The 24,018-nt window shown below is 35.6% G+C and overlaps 1 protein-coding gene across 1 annotated transcript; it reads right to left on the bottom strand.

Moving 5' to 3' along the window:
* Nucleotides 1-9,153: 9,153 nt before the first annotated feature.
* Nucleotides 9,154-11,078, bottom strand: LOC145162521 (pectate lyase 4-like). The gene is made up of 4 exons (XM_079081639.1): nucleotides 10,835-11,078; nucleotides 10,099-10,726; nucleotides 9,771-10,013; nucleotides 9,154-9,642 (listed from the first exon to the last, which is right to left on the bottom strand). The coding sequence occupies exons 1-4, from the start codon at nucleotides 10,981-10,983 to the stop codon at nucleotides 9,433-9,435; spliced, it is 1,230 nt and encodes a 409-aa protein (XP_078937765.1). The 5' UTR covers nucleotides 10,984-11,078; the 3' UTR covers nucleotides 9,154-9,432.
* Between the last annotated feature and the right edge of the window lie 12,940 nt (nucleotides 11,079-24,018).

Here is a 24,018-nt window from a genome sequence, read left to right as displayed (position 1 = left end):
AGAATGAAAAAGTGAATGCTAGATGATTCTTAGGGTAGATCCTTAACGAATAAAGAAGATAATGGGGATGGGTAATTGGGTTGATTGTTTGATGATTAAACATAATAATTATATTATTGTGGGTTGAAAACCCTATGTACTCACCAGGTTTCCCAACCTGACCCACTCAACTTATTTGTATCATAGGTGTCGATACGAAGCTACATTACACTGAGAGATTAAAAAAGATGTGAATCATTAGTGTAAATGAATGTAAGGTTTGTTTATGCTTATGTTTTTGTATTGAGAATGACATCCCAAAGTTTTAATATAAACAAAATACATTTCTTCGGAAATGTTTTGATAATATGTTTATCATGCTTTTCTGGGAACAAATTCCGCAACACTTTTCTTTAAAAGGATACTCTGATTTTTAAAATAAAACATAAACAAATCGGTCTTTTTTGGACGTGAAAATGGGGATGTCACAAGAGGGGAGAGTAGGATTTTCGGCTATCTCTTAAGGAGAATGAGTGCCCGAAAATAAGAGGTCTAAGGGTCATTATATAGTGGCACACACTACAATAAACTAGAGTATTTACCCACATATAATTTAGCCACACATGTAAATGTGTGGGTAAATACCCACACATGTTTATATATGTGTTGGTAATCTTCAATTATATTTTTTTCATATTGGCATACACTTAATATATGTTGGTAATATTTTTTAGCCACATTTTATATTGGTGGGAAAATTTCCCCCCAAATTTATGATCGACTAAATTTAGATTACCCACACATTATCAAATTTTAATTATGTGGTTGTAATTTACCTACACATAAATAAAGATTGGAAGTATGTGTGGGTAATATATTGCCCTTTACATACGTATAATATTTATATATAAATATGTAGTTAAATATATTAAACAATATTTTTTTATAAATAACGTGGTAAATTAAATAGCTACACATGTTTATATATGTTTTTATAAATAACGTGGTAAATTAAATACCTACACAGGTTTATATATGTGTGGGTAATAAACACATATTCCATACACATAGTACTCTTAAACTAAATGTGTGCATGAAAGTTAAATGACTTGGAAGTCAAAATTATAATCTTCTAATTAAATTTATACCTGATAACCAGAACATAACAAATATCAAATTCGGAGAAGATCGACACGATCTCTTCCGAAATTGGCGTGCCCATGGCTATAGATGGATGGAGACGGTTGTTCCTTCTGATTCGTCCTTAAAAAACCCAATCAAAACCTTAAAATTATCGAAGGAAGAAGGCAGTTATAGGAACGAGGAAGGAGATTGGCGGTAATGAAATACAGTGCTTAGACTTCAGGGTAGTGTGAAGTATTCGACAATTCCAGGTACTTTTACCATTTTTAGCTTCATTTGTTCACAATATAGTTTATGTTTTTTGGATCGACACTTTTATTGGATTAATTTAGTTGTTGTCTTGTTGATGTCCCTAGCATACAGTACTTCTCCATACCTGTGATATCTATATTGGTTATTCATACAAGATTCACCTTCATGGACGCAATTAATATTCTTGTACTTATTCTAATTGGTTTGATGTTTAGGGCTTTAGGATATGCTATGTGTATATAGTCTCTTCCATGAAACATCTAAGCAGATTTGAAAAATTGTACTAAGATTCCTATAAGGCATGTAAACAACATTAATGAATAGCAATTAGCAAATAACTTGAAATCACCATAAAAAAACTTCTCTTTCCCTACAAGAAAAAAAAACCCAATTCATATACAAATGAGAAAAACTTATAATAATTAGATTCAGTCATTCAAAAAATGAATTAGCATTTAACAAAGTAACAAAAAGTATAATTCAAAATCAGAAATTATAGCAAATGTTCCAGTTTAATCAGAATTATCAAAAATAAAACTTCAATCTATGAAATATGGGGTAGTGTGTCTTTTGTGTTTAAAGTGCGAATATCTATGAAATTTAACCAAGCGCAGGAAAGTAACGACATTATGAGATTATGAGGGGTGGGTGTATTTCCTTATATTGTATGTTTGGTGTGAAATTGGGCCAAGGGATTTCACAATGGTTTTATACATAAATCTTTGGTGTTTTTCAATTCTAGGATATATTGTATAATACGTTATTAATAGTGACGAAGATGACTCTTTTGCATGATTTTCTTTATATTTGTCGGTTAGATTTTTGTAACAATCTTTTTATTTTTAAATTTATTATTATCGATTGAGTTATAAAATGTTTTTTTTACAGTTGTAAAGGGCATAATGTCAAAAAGAGGCAGAAGAGGTAGACGAGGTGGAATGAGTAGACAAGATGGAGAACGTACTACTCTTTAAAACACAGCAAATTCAGGTAATATTTAATCCCATTTTCCTCAAATAATCTTTATTACATTAAATATGTATGTTTCTATCATGGGTAGGGTTGTCAATTGGGTCAACCTGATCGGGTTTCCAGTGAAACAAATTGGATCATATTTTTTTAATTTTGACCATGAATTCGACCCTATTAAGGTGCATCTTAGCCTAAGGTGCATGTTAGTCTGGTTAAAATGTGAAATGAATTACTGTTATGCCATTTTAGTAAATAAATTACATTTATAGGAACTTAAAATGTAAGTTTTAAAAAATATAAATTGTGGTCACATTCGCATAATCACTTGTACACATACCACTACATACAATTATGCCATTTTAGTAAATAAATTACATTTATAGGAACTTAAAATGTATGTTTTTAAAAAATATAAATTGTGGTCACATTCACATAATCACTTGTACACACACCACAACATATCGTGTATACATACACCTATAGCTATTAAACACAAAATAAAGAAAATAAAATAACTTGTATTTCATGCCATAAATGTTATACTTTTTTTCTATTGAAACTACTTATGTACTATTTTTTCTAATGTCAGAGCAACAATAGTTACATCTTGGATAAAATTGTGTTGGTGTACAATCATTTATGTAGACATACACCAAGAGTAATAAATTGAATTATACGTACATTGTATTTTTGGGTAAAACAATACTAATTATGGTACTATACAATATTATATAAGTTGAAAAAAGAAAATAGAAGTCTAAATTAAACTTACTCTTATTAATCGACTCATAATAATAGAATTAAAATTTAGTTTTAAATACAATATCATAATCCAAAGTTAATAGCTCATTACATAACCATCATATCAACTTGACACTATCCACATATTGGATTGTATTTTTAGTTTAAGTGTTCTACAGTAAGGGTGGAGGACTGCCTTTCGTATTGTTGTGTTTTTTTTCTTTAAGATTTTTTATCCTTACACTTCACAACCTTCTATTTTTAAATTTTTGTCTATTCCACCTCCTCACTAGTAATTTTTTATTAATAATTTTTACTTTTTGGTGTAACAATTTCTACACCTCTTTACTAATATAACTGCTACAACCAGATCCAATCCCTCAAATATCAAACTATCAACCTCATCCAATATCAAGTACACGTAACAAGTTTTTGTTCTTATTTGTTACACTAATGTTTTGATCGTTACTAATTCTTTAGCTTTGTAAATAGGCACATCTGCAACAAACGTGGTTATAGAGCGATCTCAAACAACTGAGCAACAATCTGGTTAGAAATATGTTCAATTTTACACTTTAATATAATTTATTATGTCATGTTGTAAATATAAACTTATTTTTACTTGCTTATAGACCCAATTTATGAGACCGAACAAGAACATGGTACCGAACAAGAACATGATACTGATACTAAAAGCGCAAAACGTGAATTGACATGTGGCAATGGTGCACGAAAGACAATGAAAGCAGCCAAGAAGAGATTGATAGTAAGATTCAATTTTAAAACAATGCAAGTAGTATGTGACAATGCCTCAGCTTTCATGTACGAGTGTGGCTCCATTTTGCATAGTAATTGTATCTTGCAGTACAAAGAATGGAGACATGTACCAGAAGAAGCTCGGTTGCCGTTACGCCACAGGCTAACTGTAAGTTTTGTTTTTACTAATTAAGTATATGATTGTTAACATCCCATTCACTAGTCAATTAATTATATTTGTTTCTTGAAGACACTTTTTGAAATTGATGTGGAGGATGCGAACGTTCGCAAAGTTATTGACAACCACATGGCAAGGGCTTGGAGAAACTACAGATCTCAGTTGCATGATTACTTTAAAGGGATAGGAGGACCAGTAGATCCAACAAAGGCAAAGACTACAGCCCCTCCAAATATGGGTAGCAAAGATGATTGGGAGTATCTTTGTGATATGTGGTGTGACCCAAAATACATGGTAATGTTTTAAAATATTTGAAGTATAATATTATTAATCATTACTAAATTCCATTTAATATTTCTTTTATTGATTGGGTTGTTAATCCTTAAAGGAGACTGCAGAAAAGAGGGGTATGGCTCGTGGAAAGCGTAAAATGAATAGTAGAAATGGTTCAAAAAGTACAATACGCTATCACATCGAAGGTAGACTTGATTTGGATTCTTCAACGGGTCAAATTGAGACTTGGAGGCTTACACATTAGGATGAGAAAAAAGGGTCGAGATCTACCGATGAAACTGCAAAATATGTAAGTGTACTTGCTCATTTCTTATTTGTACTTATTGAAATTGATTAGACTTTTTAATTGTAAATTGTTAAGCATTGTGCTTACATCAGACCTTAACAATGCATAAGCATATTAGCATTTTAGGCATTGTATTTATTTAACATTGTAGCATTGTACTTACATCGGTCCTTAACAATGCATAAACATATTAGGCATTGTAACTACTTATAAATGCTTAATGTAAAGAAATAATCTCATCTATTCTATACCAATCGAATAACTAATTGCAACAGACTTGGACATTACATCATACATGGACATTTTGGCATATTAGACACTGTACTTGCATATTAGCATTATAATTTGCAAATATGTACCTAATTATTCTTTCAGTAGCGGATGTGGGTATTTTTTTTAACATTTTTCATCATTCATTTCAACATTTCTTGAACCATTATTGGAGTATGACCTGGCCTTACCCATTGCAACCCCTTCTAAATGTGCTTTATTTGGTAATTAAGTGGTTTTTTGTACTTGCCTTATAATTTGTCCTAACATGAAGATATGATGAAGCGGAGAAACGAGCATGTCGTGGAATCAATGAGCGATAAGTCTATTCTAGAGAAGGTACTTGGTCGAAGATCTGTTCGTTTGTCAGGGTGGGGATGTGATCCTATTGTTATTAATTAGTAACACCACGGGTTCTAATAAGAATTCAAAGCACCCTACTTATGATGAATTAGTGGATGATACTCAAAAGTTGAAAAAAAGATGTGCAATTATGGAACAATTTTTGATTAAGAAAAACAGCATGCCTCCTCCTTCAAGTACATCACCGAGACTATCTGAAGGTGATACATTTGACTGTGATACATCATCCCACTCCCTATATGGACAATCTCATGGTGAGAATATTAATGAGTTTGATCATATGGAATGAGTATTCAATAATTTTTAGTATATTCCTAATTCTCGTACCTATTTATAACTAGTTTTTTAGTTAGTAGTTGAAGTATTTTAATTTTAATAGTTGAACTTTTTATTTGTGGTTTGAAGTTTAAGCTATGTTATAAATTTTTTAATTAAAAATAGTATTTTACCCACATATATTCCTTATTACACCAATCCATTTTGTAATCGTTTGTGCATATTGGATCATTATTATCTACATATATTACGGTTAATGCCCACACATAACTACATTTTTACCAACACATCTATATTTTTTTCCAACACATAAAAAATTAATACCTACACATCTACAAGATTTACTTACACATAAAAATTCTTTTGCCACCACATAAAATACTTTTACCAACACATCTTTTATAACACGTGTCACTAACACTTTTTAGGGGAATGCCATGTAATTTGCCACGTTAGCATCCACGACATCAATGAACACCCATGTCATCGTCCTTGTCATCGGACACATCATCAGACACGTCATCGGCCAGGTCATCTTCCCAAAAATCATACGTGACCTTTACCAATGCATAAGTATTACTTTTTCCTACACATACATGTGTAGGTATTGCTTACTCTATGCCCACACATTAACTATGTGTGGGTAAATATTTATATCTACAGTCATGAGCCAACACATGTTAACACTTAATTTATGTGTAGGCATAGATAATTTCCGACACGTAATGGGCTTTTATCATCACATAATATATGTGAGTAAAGGGCTAAAGTTCTTGTAGTGACAGGAAACCCTAGATAACCTTGATTTGAATATTAAATTAATATTTCAAATGTGGTATTTATCTCATTCCTTATTTATCCATATGTGATATTCTAGAAACCCTAGAATATCCCCTCAAAACCGTTCATCCCTAGGGTTGGCAGGTTCTGGAACCTTTTGTTTAACTATTGAACAATTACACTTTAGACCATGCACTTTTAATTAAATCCATTAATCCCAAAATGAATTCTAATTAATTTCTGATCAATTATTAATTAAGTAATAGCTTTATTAATTAATATATTATTTTCATAATACATTAATAAACTATTTATTTCAATTTGTTAATCACATAATAAATTAATCTCTCTCTCTCTCTCTCTCTCTCTCTCTCTCTCTCTCTCTTTCAAAGTCATCCTATCTAATTGCTAGGTTTGAGGGCAACCCAAAAGGACTGTGCTACTATCAGTTTAAGTATATACCAATTTTAGTTATGAGTTCAGACACCTAATCCAATAGTTTTATATTTTTAGATTAGGACCATCCTATTTTTTGCGTTCGGTGTTATTTTTTATGTGTATAATGTCATTTTTAGTTTCTAAATGTTATGTTTAATTTAGGATTTAATTAAGTAGCATGTTTTATTAATTTATATTTGTTTTTATAAATATTCTAACGAAAATAAAAAAACAAATTGAAAAAAATAGAAAATAAATAAATCGAAAATAAATAAAAAAGAAATAAATCGAAAAATAAAAATAAAAAATGATGACATGGAAATTAGTGAGTGTTATAACATATTAATTTCTTTAATTAGTGTTATAACACCATGGTTGACATGACATATGACGTAAACTTTTTTGGTGTGACAACTTTTTAGTGTGATAATATACATTAGCATGTTATCAACACTTAACAAACTTATGGTTTATAAATATAGACAATATATGAATCGATCACCTTTATATAGTGAGATAATGACTTAAAACGATAATATATTTTTCGATTTGTACATATTTGGTCATTGAGTTTGTTTTTCGTTCACATTTACCCCTTCAACTTGTTAAATTGTACACATTCAATCCTTATTACCGGTTACTCCAGGTTAGCCGGGAAAAATGACTTAATAGGGTAATATATTTCTCATTTTGTAGACATTTAGTCTTTAATATTTTGGTACACATTTAGTCCTTAATATTTTTTCGTTTCAAAATAATTTTTTCTTGTTTTTGTACTCATTTAACACTTATGAATGATTTCTTTAGTTTTTTCTCATAACATCTTACGTGAGACAATCATTGATGATGTGTTTGGGGCTGTTGATGCTTATGTTCATCTTTATCTCGACTGTTTGGTTGTGTAGGTCTTGTTGTTTGGCTTAGGCCTTGTGTTATGAACGTCGTATCATCTTCATACGATATCAGATTTTAACGATCTTTATATCCACGTGTTTGTTTTTTGAGTCTACTACAATTTTCGTTAAAATTAATCCTGTTAAAATGTAATATATTTTTACTTACGATTTTATAAATAAATAAATAAATAACATCCATACATGCGTTCATAAAAAACATATGGATATAAAGATTGTAAGTAAAAATATATTATTTTTTAACGGGAGTAATTTAAACGAAAGTTGTAGTAGACAAAAATATGAATACATGAATATAAAGATCGTTAAAATCCGAGATCATACAAAGAAGTTATTACGTTCAGAACACATGACCTAAGCAACCAAGTAATCGAAATCGCGATGGACGTGAGCATCAAAAGCCCCAAACACCTCATTAATGATTGTCCAATGTAAGATGTCGTGAGAAAACCTAAAGAAATCATTCATAAGTATTAAAGGAGTATAAAAAACAATAATGACTTATTTTGCACCAAAAATATATTAATGACTAAATATGTACAAAAATATTAAAGACTAAATGTGTACAAAGCGAGAAATATATTACCATATTAAGTCATTTTTACCGGCTAAGCCGGTCATAAGTCCTGAATGTGTACAGTTTAACAAGTTGAATAATAAATATCGAATAAAAAAAAACTATACCAAATTTGTAAAAATATATTAACTTTTTTAAATCATTATCGCTTGATTAGTATCTCAAACTCATTAGTATCTCCAGCTATTGGTTCTAAAATAAAAAAGAAATAAAATGTTACTTTTGAATCGCGGCAACGTGAAAGACTAGAAAGGGTTTTTAGGATTTAACAAGAATGGTCCCTTCAATTTAATGCTGTCATTATTTCCCCCAAACCCGTTTTCATAAGATTTAACCCATGGACTTATATATATTTCTTTTAATTATTTTAAATAAACTCATAATTATTTAAATAGATTTAATAAAATTTAATTATTAATTAAATCCTATAAATAATTTAAACCTCAGTTAAATCCTTAAAATTCCAATTAATTAACCCCTTTTTACTGAATTTAAACATTAATTAAACTCTTAAATATAATCTTGTCACATTCAAACAATTTAATTTTCAAAATAATTATATGTCATATTTTATTTCTTTTTAAATGGCAAAACTCCTAGTTTTAAATCGTGAGAATTAACATTCAATGAATATAAAGTTTAATGGTTATATAATTTTTTGTTGAGAAAAAAAAAAGAATAATGTTGTATTAAGGTTTGTAGAATTCTAAATTTTTTGATAGAGTTGTTAGCAGGATAAAATAATGGTTTCCCATTATGCCCTAATAGGCTAATATTAAACTTTTGTAACATGAAAGATATGACAATTGATGCATCATGATGGTTACTCTTATCCCCCAATTAGATACTATTTGGATATATACTTTTGGTGGCTTGCAACATTAGCATAATCAATATCAACACAACGTGTACGTTTCAAGCAATAAAAGTATACTTCATTTATATCACGTTGCTTTTATTATTTTACATGTGTATGACAAAAGCAAATGCAGATAAAACAAATAATCTAATCTCTAAGTAGTGACTTTTAGTGACTGAAAATATTCAGTCAGTAAAAGATCAAATATTAATAACAAACTTTGGTGAAACTTTAAATGAAGAATAACTAATGACAAGAGATTTCAGTGATTTCTCGTAGTCAATTAGTCATTGACCTTATACTGTCACGGTCCTTATTCCTCGGCACCACCTTAATGTTCGTTGTTTTGGGTGCTTAACAAGGCGTCCCAGGTGAGCAGACGAGTAAGCCAGCATCAGCTGTTAGTTCCGCAACTGGTGTTGTGTCAGGTGTGATCATTTCTGGGGTTATTGGTATATCACCACCAGATTGTTTGAAGGTAGCTCCGTTCTCTAAAACGTCATTATCTGATTTCCAACTCCATTTACTCCACTCGTCCTCAGTGGCTTCAGCCCTTCGCGTAACCTTCACAATACAAGTTTTAGTTAGACCAAATAAAAAAGAACATTATGACGGAAGTTAAATTGTTTATAATAATATAAAGTTCACTGGAATAACCGAATAAGAGACTTTGCATGGTTGGTTTTGCATACCTCTTTATAATTAGCGCCATCGGGAGCCACATATTTGTTACCTTGACTAAGAATGGTTGGTTCGTTGCTACCACCGATAGCATACTCTCCCCATTTCTCAAAGTCATTGTTAACGACCTGTGTAAGTCCCCATCGACACCTTGGCATTCTCTGAATACAACCTTCTACAAACTTGTTGTATGCGAGAGTAACTTTCATAGCTTTATCTTCACTATGTGTAGCATCTGCTCCTAACAACATGACCTGATCACGTATGAAGAAAATTAGATAATTAATATAGATACGTATGTTCAAGATGCATGATCATATTCAAATGTTAGTTTCTTACTTTGTCGTGCTTGCTGAATTTGCAGTTGGATATGGTCACCATTGTCGAACCCATTGTGACATCGATAAGCCCATCTGGGCCATCATGAAACCAGCAGTGGTCGATCCATACATTCGTAGAACCAAAAACCATAATACCATCACCATCGTGTTTTGATCTTGGCATTGCTTTTCCCTCATTACTCTTAATGTTACCACCGGGGGTTTCTTGAATATCGTGGATGTGGATCCCATGAATAATGACATTCTTCACATTGTATACACTGAGACCTCCACCATTACAGATCTCGACGGCTGCACCCCTACCATCAATTGTCTTATCATTATTTATTACGAGCTCTTGTTTTAGATTGATAACCATATCTTTTGCAAAGGTGATCCATAAAGGTTTGTCTCGGGTAACACCCCAACGGAGGGTTCCTTCCTTTGGCTCCGTAAAATCGTCATCTGAAGGATCAGTCACCTCATAGATTTCGCCACCTTTGCCACCGGTGGTTCCCTTTCCAAAACCAAGAGCGCAATCGGCTAATGCTTGACGATTGTCTGCCCAATCGGCTTTGCACCTCCAGCACTTGTCTATTTGGTTTACTGCAACGCAGGCTTTTAGGTTCCTCCTTTTTGGAGCAGCACTACAAAAGATTTACGTATATAGATAATAGTTACTACCATGCACACTGCTGCAACTACATATACGTGTATATAACTCTATTTAAATTAAAGAAAAAACATAAACGCACCCAAACTCTGCTGCAAACAGCTCGGGATGATGAGGATCGCCATGTTGGTTTGTATTTTCATCTACATCTCTCCGACCAGCTGCTAAAATACCCGGCGCCATAAAAAGAACGACATGGATGAATAACAGAATTAAATTATGAGTCCCCATCGACCTCTTTCCTTAGAAGTACCTTAATATTATATTATACCAATCTTAAGTGAATCACTATGTTAATTATTCCACAACAATTAACAGAAAGTGACTCGTTGTTAGGCTTGTCCTTGTAGATCTTCGATTGGTTGTTTATATAAGAAATTGTCGATGTAGTAATATGCGGTTTACCAAAGAGTACTTGGTCACGATCGTTACTACTAACAATCAACACCAAGAAATTACACGATGACCAGAAAATAAGGACGACACCACATTTATTAATTTTGCTCGGTCTAAAAGTTTTCATTAAAATGTGGGATACAGAGTGATTGTCGGACGTTCTTCGATATAAGCAAATAAGCAGTATATATGTCATAACTACGTTATAGAGTTAGAATTTCAAGATTTTTAATTCTTATAATTATTCTTTTAAAAACGGAAAAAAAATTAGAAAGTTTTTAACCATAATGCATATGAAATTGTATGCCAAAGATATATATACGATATATATACATTCTTCAGTGAACAACACTATATAAAAACTCAAGTATTGGTACTCTATTAACTATCACTATGTATCCTCCATAAAAAGCAACTTACTTTGACTAATTGTCAAAATATCATATCTACTATTTCAAGATCTTGTAACAAAATCATAATTATTTTTGGACAGCCACGATTTTATTAATATAAATTAATGACTAATGTAGTTTGGGGTAATTTGTATGTTTGGTTCCAAACTTTTTTTTATTTCCATATGTGGTTTGAATTTGTTTCGTTGTCCATTCCAAATGTATAATGCACAACTATTACATCTTTTTTTTGTTTCTTTACCCTTTTTATAATAAACTAATAGAAATGGGCCCCACATTATGTGAGATGTATAATATATGACTATTATGCCATATATAATTCATGACCATTATATATTTTTTTAATTTCTTTACTCTTTTTGTCGCTCAATCTCACTTACTCATGTCGGGCATTTTTATCGACACCTTCACCGAAAACTACTCCACTACCACCATAACAACCCCTCACCTTTTGAGAGTGTTAAGAAACCAAAATTGTGATCCATTTTAGGGGTTTTGTATAGAAACTTCTGATGGAGGCCAACTTATGTCACAAACTGACAAATTGTAATAGTGGTGATGACCCGATTTTGTTTCTGAAGTTGCTGCTTCATTGGAGAACCTAATCAAGGCGGGTTTTTCTTCGATAAACAACGCCCTAGCCCTTTGCAGAATCCAACAATATTGGCTACAAAAAAAACAAAAGTGGATTTTCTTGTGGTTGTGAAGGGAAATGGAAGGTTGAATTAGAAGTTTGTTACCTCCAAATTCGTTCGAAGATCGTCATAATGATTTGGCTTGTTGGCGGGGACTTATTACTTATGGTTCTTGTAGACATGTGATCTTCTACTTTCAGGAACCAAAACATAAAGTCAATAGTAGAGTAGAGTAGATAAGCGGTGTACATATCGCCGAAGACTATATATGTGCATGTGGTGGAGGTTGTAGTAGGTTTTAATAGTGAAGACTAGTTAACTTGTGTAATTAGAAGACAATATCGTTGGATTAGGATGTCTAAGGTATTAATTAAATTAGTATAATTGATTGAAAAATAATAAAGTCATCTTTGAGTTGCCCTCGTAACCAGGAAAATGACATGGATTGATTATAAGAGATAGATAATTAATTTATTAGTAATATATTATGGGATTGATATATTAATCAGAAATGAAAATTATTAATTAAGAATTAGTCATAATTAATTAACTATTGTGTTGTATTAATTAGAATTAGTTATTGAGTTTAAGGGGTTAGAATGTAAATGTTTAATAGTTGAACAAGGAGACATTCTAGAACCTCCCTGCTAAGGACGGTTTTGGGAGCCTCTTGGGAGGTTGGGAGGGTTCCAGAAGCTTTCTTGGTCACTAAGGAAACTAATAAGGAAACAAGGAATATTTTATTAATATTTTAGATTTAAATCAGGGTTTCCTATAATTATAAATAAGGACCTCTATAAGACTCAAGGAACCTTGCATTCAAGCAAGGAATTTCGAAATCCTCTCCCCTCTCTCTATTTCAATCCTAGGGTTTTTCCTAGGGTTTGGGTGTGATTCATTAGAGGCTTCCACACTACTGGGGCTAGCATTCCAAAAGTCTTCAAAAGTACATTGTTATTTTCAAAAATAACAATAAGGTATGTTTTAAAAAACTCTTTTGATTTTCAATTTCAGCTAGGTTATTTAGTAGTTTCAAAGTATGTTGTTATTATGAGAAAAGCCATAGAACTGTTTCTAGGATTGCATGTGCCCATAATTAGTTATGTGAATGTCGCAAGTACATAGAACTAATATAGAAAACCCATCAAATATCACATAGTATCGTTTGTCAGTTTTACTATTATGTTAACACTAACAACTATTTGGAGTGAACACCAAAAGAGGAAGCGTTGTGTGCGTGGTGCACATGAACACCATCCTCGGGTGCACATCAATAACGTCGAAGAGGTGGGAAGTAGACGGGAGCACAGTGGTTGATGCCTTTTTCTCTATCTCCCTTTTCCCCTCTCTTCTCCTGTGCGTTAAAACCACTCTGGTGGTGGTTGTAAAGGAGTGTGATTGATATGGAGGTAAGGTGGAAGGTGGCCATCTCGGAGCCACATTAGAAAACGCCCTCTTTCGGTAGCCTCCACTCATAGTAGTCTTAGTTTCATAATGTACCATATAGGCATACTTTTTATTGTCTCCTAGTTCACTTATCAACTTCCACTATAAATACTCTTCTAGGCGTTCATTTGTAAACATGAGTTGTAATCCATTCTCATCATTGTTTCTTTATAAATACAACATTTCTTCTCTCATATATTGTGTTAATATTCTAAGTGTTTTACTTTAAGTTTAAAACACCCATCAATGGTCTCAAAATGGTCTCTCTAAGCACTGTAAACTTTTAGAACAAAGTTCTATTAGGATCGTTAGATTCTATGCAAGCAAACAATTATGAATGTAAATAAGAACACGAGTATGACTTTGAATATGTCGTATGATTAATGCTTTAACACCTCAGAAGAGCTCGATTAAGAACTTCGACTGTAGAGGTGTTTAGGGTTACAAAACAATAGACGTAATAATCAACTTCGTATTATGCATACATGCATGCATACTTATAGTATAACCCTACTAGATAATCACGGATGGACAGGCCCAATCCGGATACAAAACATAAAGCCCAAGACGCAACACAATTAAACTCTACAATCTCCCCCTTTGCGTCTTTGGAACCGAAAGCTCACTTCGGTTAAGCTGCAGAAGTCTTCTTTACTGTTTTGAACACCTTCGGAATGATAGCCAAAAGATGATGACAAAAAGTTATGTACCACCGAAGCATGTCAGTGAAGTTCTTCTTGTCAGCTTCTGAGTTCTGCTTGCACCGATGAATAATGTTGATGATGTGCTCTAAGCAGTCGGTTGAAAACAAGTGTTTATCAACAAGGGCAAACAAAAATCTGTGAGCTTTGCCTTTGGTAAACATCACAGTGAGATGTGTTGAATCTATTTGGCCCATCTTCATTTTGTTTACATCTCCTAGTTTCGGTGTTGGCTTAATGGTCGGTTTCTTGTTCATGACTTTCGCTATCTCTTGATCCATAGCCATAACCTCATGGATGTAAGAAGCCAACATCCTCTTCAAGTGTTCCAAAATCGGTTCATATTCCCTCGGATTTGTAAGCAGAATATTGAATAATAAAATCCAATCATGAGGGTTTATGTTTGGAAGGTCTTCCAGGGAGATAATCGACACCGAGTTTGTAGAACCTCATGTGATTTTGAAATTAACATTCACAAACTTCCCAGCAGGTGTTGGTTTGAGTACCTTGACAGTGATTATTTTCTGAGCACTCCATGTCATGTACTGAGGTTGTCCATACTTCAAATAGAAATCAATCAGCTCTCGGTCAACCTTTGGATGAGGAAAAGGAAGCTCAGCATTCGAGTCAAAGAAGTGAAACGTGAATGCTTTTCTTGTGATTGGCATATCGAACTGCGAGTCCTTAGAGTTATCACAGTCAAACGAAGCAACAGGTTCCAACCAATAAACACTTGGAAACTCTATAACTTGATTGATAAGTGCCTCTTTAGTCCATAAGGGAAACAAGGCCTTCTTGCAGTTCAAGGCTTCTTCTTCTTCCTTGTTTCTCCTTTCACTCTCCTCTGCATCCTTTGCAACCTTCAAAGTTTCATCAAGCTCTTTATCTCTCTTCTTTCGCTTGAGAGCTTCAGCAATAGTTTCACCAGATTCATTATCGCTATCATCATCAATTCCCTTTCGCTTGCTTTGTGAAGCAGAACCTGAAGCTACATTATCCTTCAGTTCGGTTGCTTTCGGTTGGGTAGTTTCTGTTTTCACAATCACCTTCTGTTGAACACCTTCTCCCCCTTGTTTTGGAGGTGTGAATGGCTCCGAAACACCCTTCATTTCGTGTAACATGGCAAGGACAGGAAGAAGTTTCGTAGTGAGATGATTTCTGATTGTCAAAGTAAGAATAGGATCATGAGCACCAAGAAGATTGGTCAACATGTCCTTAACATCCCCAGCACAGCTACGGAATATGGCCCTTTCAGTTTTCAACAAAGAAATCTCTTTTTCTGCTTGGGCTAGCTGCACTTTCTGAACTTCAATGGTGGAGGATTGTCGGGCCATATCTTCCTTTAGAGCACTTTCTGTTGCTAGATTAGCGTGAAGAGATTCAAGGCGAGAAGTCACTGAGCTGATAAGTGATGAATTATCGGTTTGAATAGATGAACGCACAGCTTCAAACTTGATTTGCTCTTCTTGAAGAGACTTAGAAAAGGAATCCACAGAGGCTTGAACCTTGGCTGCATTCGTGTCTGCATGCCCTTTCAGCGACTCAAGAAAAATCTGAGTGGTATGAACAATGTCAGTAACATCACTGGTGGCCCTTTTGCAAGAGGAGGTAGACGCATCAATGGCTTTTATGGATTTATCAATTGACTCTGTGTATTGCTCTAGAGCAGTATCCATAAAAGCTTTGAGCACCACTCCACTATAGGACTTGCTGTCTTCAAGCAACTTATCCAACTTCTCATGAATGCTCTGCAAGTGTTGGCGGGTAATAGGAGCATCATCATCCTCATCAGTAGGAAGCCGATAGGGACTGAAGTATGTAGAGTCATACTCATCATTAGCACCACCGAGAGTGGCACCAGAGTCGGTTGAATTAGTGGGTGAAAGAGGTTTAGTGATGACAGGAGGTTTGGTTTCAGTAGTTGCCCCCGTATCAGATACGTTGACTACTACTGTCGGTTTAGAAATAGTGGTGGTGGTAGACTGGGAGATTATAGGAGATGGTACAGGACTCGTAGAAATAGGAGTAGAAGTAACTGGTGGTGGTGGTGGTAAAGAAGTTGTAGTTTGGGATGTGGTAGGTGGAGGAATAGATGGAACAGAAACTGGAACTGTCCGTTTCGGTGATGAAGGTGGGGTAGGAATTTTGTCATGAATAGGTTCAGTTGGAGTTGGTGAGCGGGGAGGAGTATTACCTCTCGGTGATTCATGATGACTTTCCTCTTCTTCATCTTCCTTGTCATTTTCTGAGCTAGGAGGAGTGGGACTCTTGGACCTTCTGGCCATCTTTTTAATCTTCTTGGGCTTGGAAGAATCTCCTTTATCAGACTTTCGCTTCTTTGACTTAGAAGCCTTAGACTTGTCCTCCTCTGTTGTCTCCTTCTTTGTTGTAGCCATTTTCACTCGGTTTCCAGGCTTGTCCACAGCTTCCAGGGCAGCCTGCTGTTCTGGAGAAAGGACTCTCGGTCCTGTAGGAGTAAGTTTGCGATAATCAGCCATAACATGACTCTCGGCTGTGACACAACGATACATAGACTCAGGAATAGAGCCATTGTGAGGGAACTTGATTGGATCGGAAATAATGATCTTCTTGGTGTGAAACGTGGAAATTGATGCGACTAGGGCATCCTTTATTACAGGAATATCCAAAGTGTTAATCGCCCTGCGTGTAATAAGAGTCCAGAAGCGTCCACATGAAATCTCTGAATGCCTCGTAGAAGTGTTGAGGCTCTGCACCACTTGAGACCAGATAATCGTCCCATAATCCAGATTAATACCATTGTAAAGACCGTAGAGAAGGGTTAGAAAACCCTTGCTGGTGCCATCCGATCCACCACTCCTCTCTGCCAAACTCTTGATGAGAAGAGTAAGCAAACCATTCCACTGTGATGGTAAACAATACTTCTTAACCTTTGTAACTGTGGTGAGCACATCTGTATACCCCATCTCGTAGAGCATCGAAAACAACTGAGTAGTTGTGATAAAGTCTGGTGATATGACAGAGAAATCCACGGCAAGATGCATCAATGAACAAAATCTCCCCTTTGAAATAGAAGCCTTTTTATTATGTATTTGAAAGTAGATGCGTTCTTTGTTCTTGTCATACATGGCAGTAGAGTAGACCTGCGATAAGAGCGACATCGGAACGGCTTCCACCTGCGTTAGGGCTAGGACCAACGGTGAATACTTCAAACATTCAACTACGTGCAGCATATATGAATCATACAAAAACGGATTAAGTTCGATGATCATATTCTGATTTGGCTTTATCGAAAGCAATGTAGACGAAGCAGTCTGATCGTGAACGGATGAAGAAGTCGCCATTATTGATCGAAGAAGGAAGATGAACAGTTTGGACTTGCCTTGTAATTTGAGAGAATTTGTTGCTGGTAAAAGACAAAGAAAAGTAGAACCCCCTTTATATACCGTTGCCAGGAGAGAGAAAAATCATGACGATAATGACGTGATCACTAAAACGTCGCCTGAAAAAGCGCGATGTGACAGTGTGGTTACTCCCAGGAATACGTCAGCACACGTGGGTATAGAGACCGTTCAAATTCACGCGCCCAAATTCTTATCCTCAATCTTCGTTTAAAATTCAATCTTGCTCCAAGAAATAGGATTGCACCTGTTTAGTCAAAAGATAAACAATACTCGAACCAACAGCAACCAGAATGTGGAAAATAAAATTTTCGTGCAATAGAGTGACAAAAGATAAAGAAATAAATCAAATGTTTATGGGATGTGAGTGATGTCTCATTATAAGACAGAAAGCAGGGGATTCCGGGCAAGAATCGCTTCCTTCAAAGTCAAGAGAGGCTTGAAGTGCTTGTGTGGTTTCCCGAAAAATATGATCAAGTGTTTGTAGAGAAACATTGAAAGGCTTCTTTTGAATATTAGGCTGTGGGTAGCTCATCTTCAACCGAACTTCGAGTCTTAACATAAGACCGAACGTTGGAAGAAGTACTTGTGAGACCGATGTGGTCTGTTGAACAAGTAGGTAGGATATATTTTATTATGACTAAAGAAGATATAGAAATCTTAAAAACAAAAATACACTGGATCTTTATGGGAAGAAAAGCCTTGGTGTTAGACAAATTCATAAAAGATCACTCAAAAATAAAAATAAGATTTCAGTAGGTAACCAGTAAGATCTTGAATGTAATCATTCACCGTCAATTCATTATAGGTGTTGAATTTTGGGTTTCACTCAGCACGTGGTATACGTATCTAAGATCACAAACACAGATTTTATGCAACCATAAAACTCAGTGGTAAGGACCGAGAGTCTCAAGGGTTACAGTGGTGAACTGAAAGTTGATGGAGAATGTAAGGAGGGTGGCTAAAGAACAGAAAGTACCTTCTGCTATAAAGACGTGACTAAGCAGAAAAACTCTTAACTCATATGAGAAGAGTAAGGTAGCTCTAGACTGAGTTAATTTTAATAGCCTGATTGGGAAGAAACGATAGGTAGAGATCGATTCATTAAGGCTTTGCTCTTAGTCAAAGAGGCTTTGGTCAACATGCAGCAGCATGCTTCTAGGGACCCTTAACTAGTTCTTATTTAAATGATTATACCTGTCTTAGCTCCAAACTCTGTTATACTGGTATACTTGTGACCTATGAGAAAGAACAAGCAAACAAACACACCACAAAACCAAAACAAAGAAACAAACAAAACAAAAAAAAAATATTTTTGAGATTTGAAGTTTTCTGAAAAATAATAAAAACAGAAAGTAGTTAAAAGAATAGAGATTATAGAAAACACAGAATATACAACCGAAACCTTATCTTTATTGAATGAAGCGAAATAGACCGAGCGTTCGGTTCATTTCGGTTCCTTAAAATTCCAGAGCCGAAATAGACCGAGCGTTCGGTTCATTTCGGTTCCCGAAAATTATGGAGCCGAAATAGACTGAGCGATCGGTTCATTTCGGTTCCTTAAAATTCCAGAGCCGAAATAGACCGAGCGTTCGGTTCATTTCGGTTCCCGAAAATTATGGAGCCGAAATAGACCGAGCGGTCCCTCCATTTTGCCTGTCTAATTTTTAGTGTAAGATTTGAGGATTCGGTACCGACTCTGCTTCCATCATTCCCAGGCCTTGTAAAATTTTATTGAAACTTGCTTTAGGTAATGCCTTAGTGAATATGTCAGCCAGTTGATCAGAGGATCGAACAAAATGCACTTCCACGTTCCCATCTTCTACATGATCCTTGATGAAATGATATCTAAGTGCAATGTGCTTAGTCTTTGAGTGTTGCACTGGATTGTGACAAATCCTTATTGCACTTTCTGAGTCACACTAGAGAGGAATTTTCTTCATATTTAGCCCGTAATCTCTCAGTTGACTTTGAATCCATATGACTTGAGAAGTACAAGATGTAGCAGCTATATACTCAGCTTCGGCTGTTGAAAGTGACACACAAGTTTGCTTTTTGGACTGCCAGCTAACAAGTTTTCCGTCAAGAAATTGGCATCCACCTGTAGTGCTCTTTCGGTCTAGACCACATCCTCCAAGATCAGCATCAGAAAAGGCTTGAATGAAGAATCCAGATCTTGCAGGATACCAGAGACCAAGAGAAGAGGTTCGCTTCAGGTAACAGAATATATTCTTCACTGCCACCATGTGAGGTTCTCTTGGATTAGCTTGAAACCTGGCACAATAACAAACAGAAAACATAATGTCCGGTCTACTAGCTGTTAGATACATAAGGGACCCTATCATTTGACGATATAGTGTTATGTCAACAGCAGGTTTTTCCAGAGATGGTGTTAACTTAGTGCCAAATGCCATAGGAACCTTCACTTTAGAGTCTCCTGTCATGCCAAATTTTGTTAGCAAGGTCTTTGTATACGCCTCCTGGTTGATAAAGATACCTTCTGGTCCCTGTCTAATATTCAAACCAAGGAAAAAATTAATCGGACAGATTTCGCTCATTTCAAATTTAGTCTCCATCAACTTCCTGAATTCAGCTGTTAAGTTAGGATTCGTAGAGCCGAAGATGATGTCATCGACATAGATTTGAAATATCTTTAGATGTTCGCCTTCTTTCTTTCGAAAGAAGGTTGGGTCAATCGAACCTTGCTTAAATTTCGACATTTTCAGAAAGCGAGTTAGAGTTTCATACTAGGCCCTTGGTGCTTGCTTCAAGCCATATACCGCTTTATCCAGCACATAGCAATGATCAGGAAATTTCTCATTTACGAACCCATGTGGTTGTTCAACATACACTGTCTCTTCTAGTTCTCCATTCAAGAAAGCACATTTGACATCCATTTGGAAGACTTCGAAATTTTTGTGAGCAGCATATGCAAGGAAGATTCTTACTGATTCCAACCTAGCTACTGGAGCAAAGGTTTCCTCATAATCTATCCCTTCCTCTTGACAATAACCTTTAACCACCAACCGAGCCTTGTTGCGAATGAAATTACCCTCTTTATCCAATTTATTTCTAAAGACCCATTTTAAGCCAACCACTGAAGCATCCTTTGGTGTAGGAATCAGCCTCCAAACTCGGTTGCGTTCAAACTCATGGAGCTCATCTTGCATTGCTTGAACCCAATCAGAATGATCAAGTGCAACATTAATTGTTTTTGGCTCAACCTTGGAGATGAATGAATTAAACATACAAAATTCAACTTTAGAGAATAATGCAGTTTGTTTCGCTTTCAACTGTGAACGAGTGAGCACTTTTTCAGATGATTCTCCAATAATTTGAGCTTTGGGATGGTCCTTGGTCCATTTGACTAATGGAGGATAATTTGGGTCATATGCAGGATCCAATTCAGCATCCACCTCCTCTTCCAATTCTGATTGATCACCCTCACCTTCGTCAGTTGTATTCCCTTTCTCCCCCTCGACTGGCAAAGTGAAACTTGTCGCAGTATCAGAATTTGCATCCTCTGTTGGAGATGGATTCTCCCCCTCGATTGAACTGCTATTGAGTGGGTTTGTAACCGAGTTGTCCCCTACACCTGGACCTATAAGAATCGGGGATGAAATTGGATTCTCCCCCTCGAAAGATACTCCAGTTGTCTTTGGTGCTGATGAACTCTCCCCCTTGAATATTGGGCCGTTAATTGGAGAGTCAGTTGAGGATTGACCATCTGTAGTTTTAAGAGGTTCATTTTCCATTTCTTTGGCAGCTTCATCTATGATCTTTTTGAGATTATCAATTTTGTTATCTGCTGCTTTCGTCTCTGAGTGTGCCGCTTTCTCTGGTTCATCGAATAACCGAATGTATTCTTCAAGCAAGTTGGATATAGGAACTGAGACCTGTCCAGATTCCGGAAATATTTCAGCTAAGTTACCTTCACTCCTTTGCACTTTCTTCATGTAATTATCGTCAAAGGTGACGTAATATGTTTCTTCAATAAGTTTGGAGCGTTTGTTTAACACTCTGTAAGCTTTTGAAGAGAGTGAATAACCAAAAAAAATTCCTTCATCTGCTTTGACGTCAAACTTGTTTCGGTTCTCCTTTGAATTAAAGATGAAGCACCTTGAACCGAACACATGGAAAAATTTGACGTTGGGCTTCCGATTGTTTATGATCTCGTATGGAGTGATCGAGAATCTCTTGTTGAGCAAAGATCGGTTCTGAGTGTAGCATGCGGCTGCTACTGCATCAACCCAGAAGCATAACGGAAGAGAAGCGAAACTAGGCATGGTTCTGGCTGCTTCACACAAAGATCGGTTTCGTCTTTCAACAATCACATTCAGTTGTGGTGTATAAGGAGCTGAAAAATTGTGAGTGATCCCCTTGTCAGCCAGAAAGTCTTCAAAATCATTATTCTTGAATTCCAGACCGTTGTCACTTCTGATATTCCTCACCGTTTTCCTCAGCTGTACTTCTACTTGCTTGATAAATGTCTTCAACTTGGGAGTTGCATCTGATTTCTGTTTAAGAAAGAAAACCCAGGTGAAGCGCGAAAAATCGTCTACTATAACAAGGATGTACTTACTACCACCGATGCTCTCGATAGGCGAAGGTCCACATAGGTCAATATGCAGAAGTTCAAGAGCTTCAACAATCTTCGTATTGATTCGTGTATGGTGGCTCTTTCTGCTTTGTTTGCCCATCTCACACGCTGCACACAGATGTTCTTTGTCAAACTTGAGAAGTGGGAGGCCTCGAACATGATCACCAAGCACCAACTTATTAATGTCTTTGAAGTTCAGGTGCGATAGTCGCCGATGCCACAACTAGCTTTCATCTGTGTTTGCCTTTGACAGCAAACATATTTCTGGTTTTCCTCGTATTGGGTTGAGATTTAAAGGATACATCTCTCCCTTGCGTTCAGACTTTAGCAGAACCTTCTTTGATTGCTTTTCAATGATTTCTGAGCCCTCATCATCAAATGATACTTTCAGACCTGTTCCCACAACTAATTGTGACACGTTGATGAGGTTATGTTGCAATCCTTCCACATACGCCACTTTTCGAATCGAGAAATCTCCATTTGTTATCATACCGTATCCTTTGATTGTTCCATAGGAGTTATTTCCATACTTTACACACCCACTATCTTTCAGGGACCGAAACTCCCTCAGCTCTTCCTTCCTTTCTGTCATGTGACGCGAGCAGCCACTGTCTATATACCATTCATCATCGAACTGCTCGTCACTAATTACCTGTAAATTCAAGCAGATTTAGGAACCCAAAGTTTCTTGGGCCCTGGTGAGTCTTTTACAGAAAAAAGGAATAGCAACAGAAAGATCAACCATATAAGTTCTTTTTATTAGAGTGGTTTGATCTTTTCTTTTAATGGTATACACCTTGATTTTAGTTTTATCTTGTTTGATTTTTGGTGCATTACTTGGTGTGTTGTTAGATGGTTTAGGATTTTTCTTTTGACTCCTAGGGTTAGCTGATAATTTCTTATTATGGAACTTAGAATTTGATGCTAGCTTTCCCTTTCCTTTGATGTCCTTCACAGGATTTGTTTTGCATTGGGACTTGGAAGGACCGAAACTAGACTTAGGACCGAAACTGGACTTAGGACCGAAACCTGACTTTCGGTTCTGAGTGACGGTGTTGGGACCAAAAGCGTACTTTTGGTTGTTAACCGTAATGTTCGGACCGAATCTTATCTTTTGATTCTGTGAGCCTGTGTGGGGACCGAAACTTGACTTTCGGTTCTGAGAGCCCTTTTGGGGACCGAAACTGGACTTTCGGTTCTGAGTTTTGGAATAATAGGAACTTGGGCTGAAGTTTTCTTTTCCATTCAGTTTTTCCTTTCCTTTATCCGTTGATTCTTTCTTATGAGGAACGTAGTTGGGATTTTGAGATTCCCTGTGACGTTTTCGTTCATTCAGATTCTTTGCGTATCTTTGATTTCTCAAGCGTTTTTGTTCAGCTAAGTCTTTCTGAGATTTGTGGATATTGAAGCTGGCCTTTAGCTTCTCCTTTTGACTTTCGGTTGTATTGGCTGGAACAGTTGTTTCTGTCATTGGTTCTTCAGGAATTTCTTTAGTTCCACTCGTGCTTGGTTTGTCAAAACTTGAGGGTTTGTTGATGGGTTCGGCTACATATCTTCCTTTAACCCTCCATGAAGTCTGCTCTGATAAGCCTACTGTTTCGTCTGCGTTGTCGATAGGGGCAGACCAGAAGTATTCGTCGCACCCTTCAGCATTGTCTTTGTCCACCAGGATTTGTAATTTTGTTGTCTGTTTAG

This window comes from Lactuca virosa, chromosome 3 (assembly GCF_052849685.1).
Source record: "Lactuca virosa cultivar CGN04683 chromosome 3, Lactuca_virosa_CGN04683_v6, whole genome shotgun sequence".
NCBI classification, from domain to species: Eukaryota; Viridiplantae; Streptophyta; class Magnoliopsida; order Asterales; family Asteraceae; genus Lactuca; species Lactuca virosa.
The sequence above is the reverse complement of the archived record's forward strand: the minus strand, read 5'-3'. Positions and strand labels throughout refer to the sequence as shown.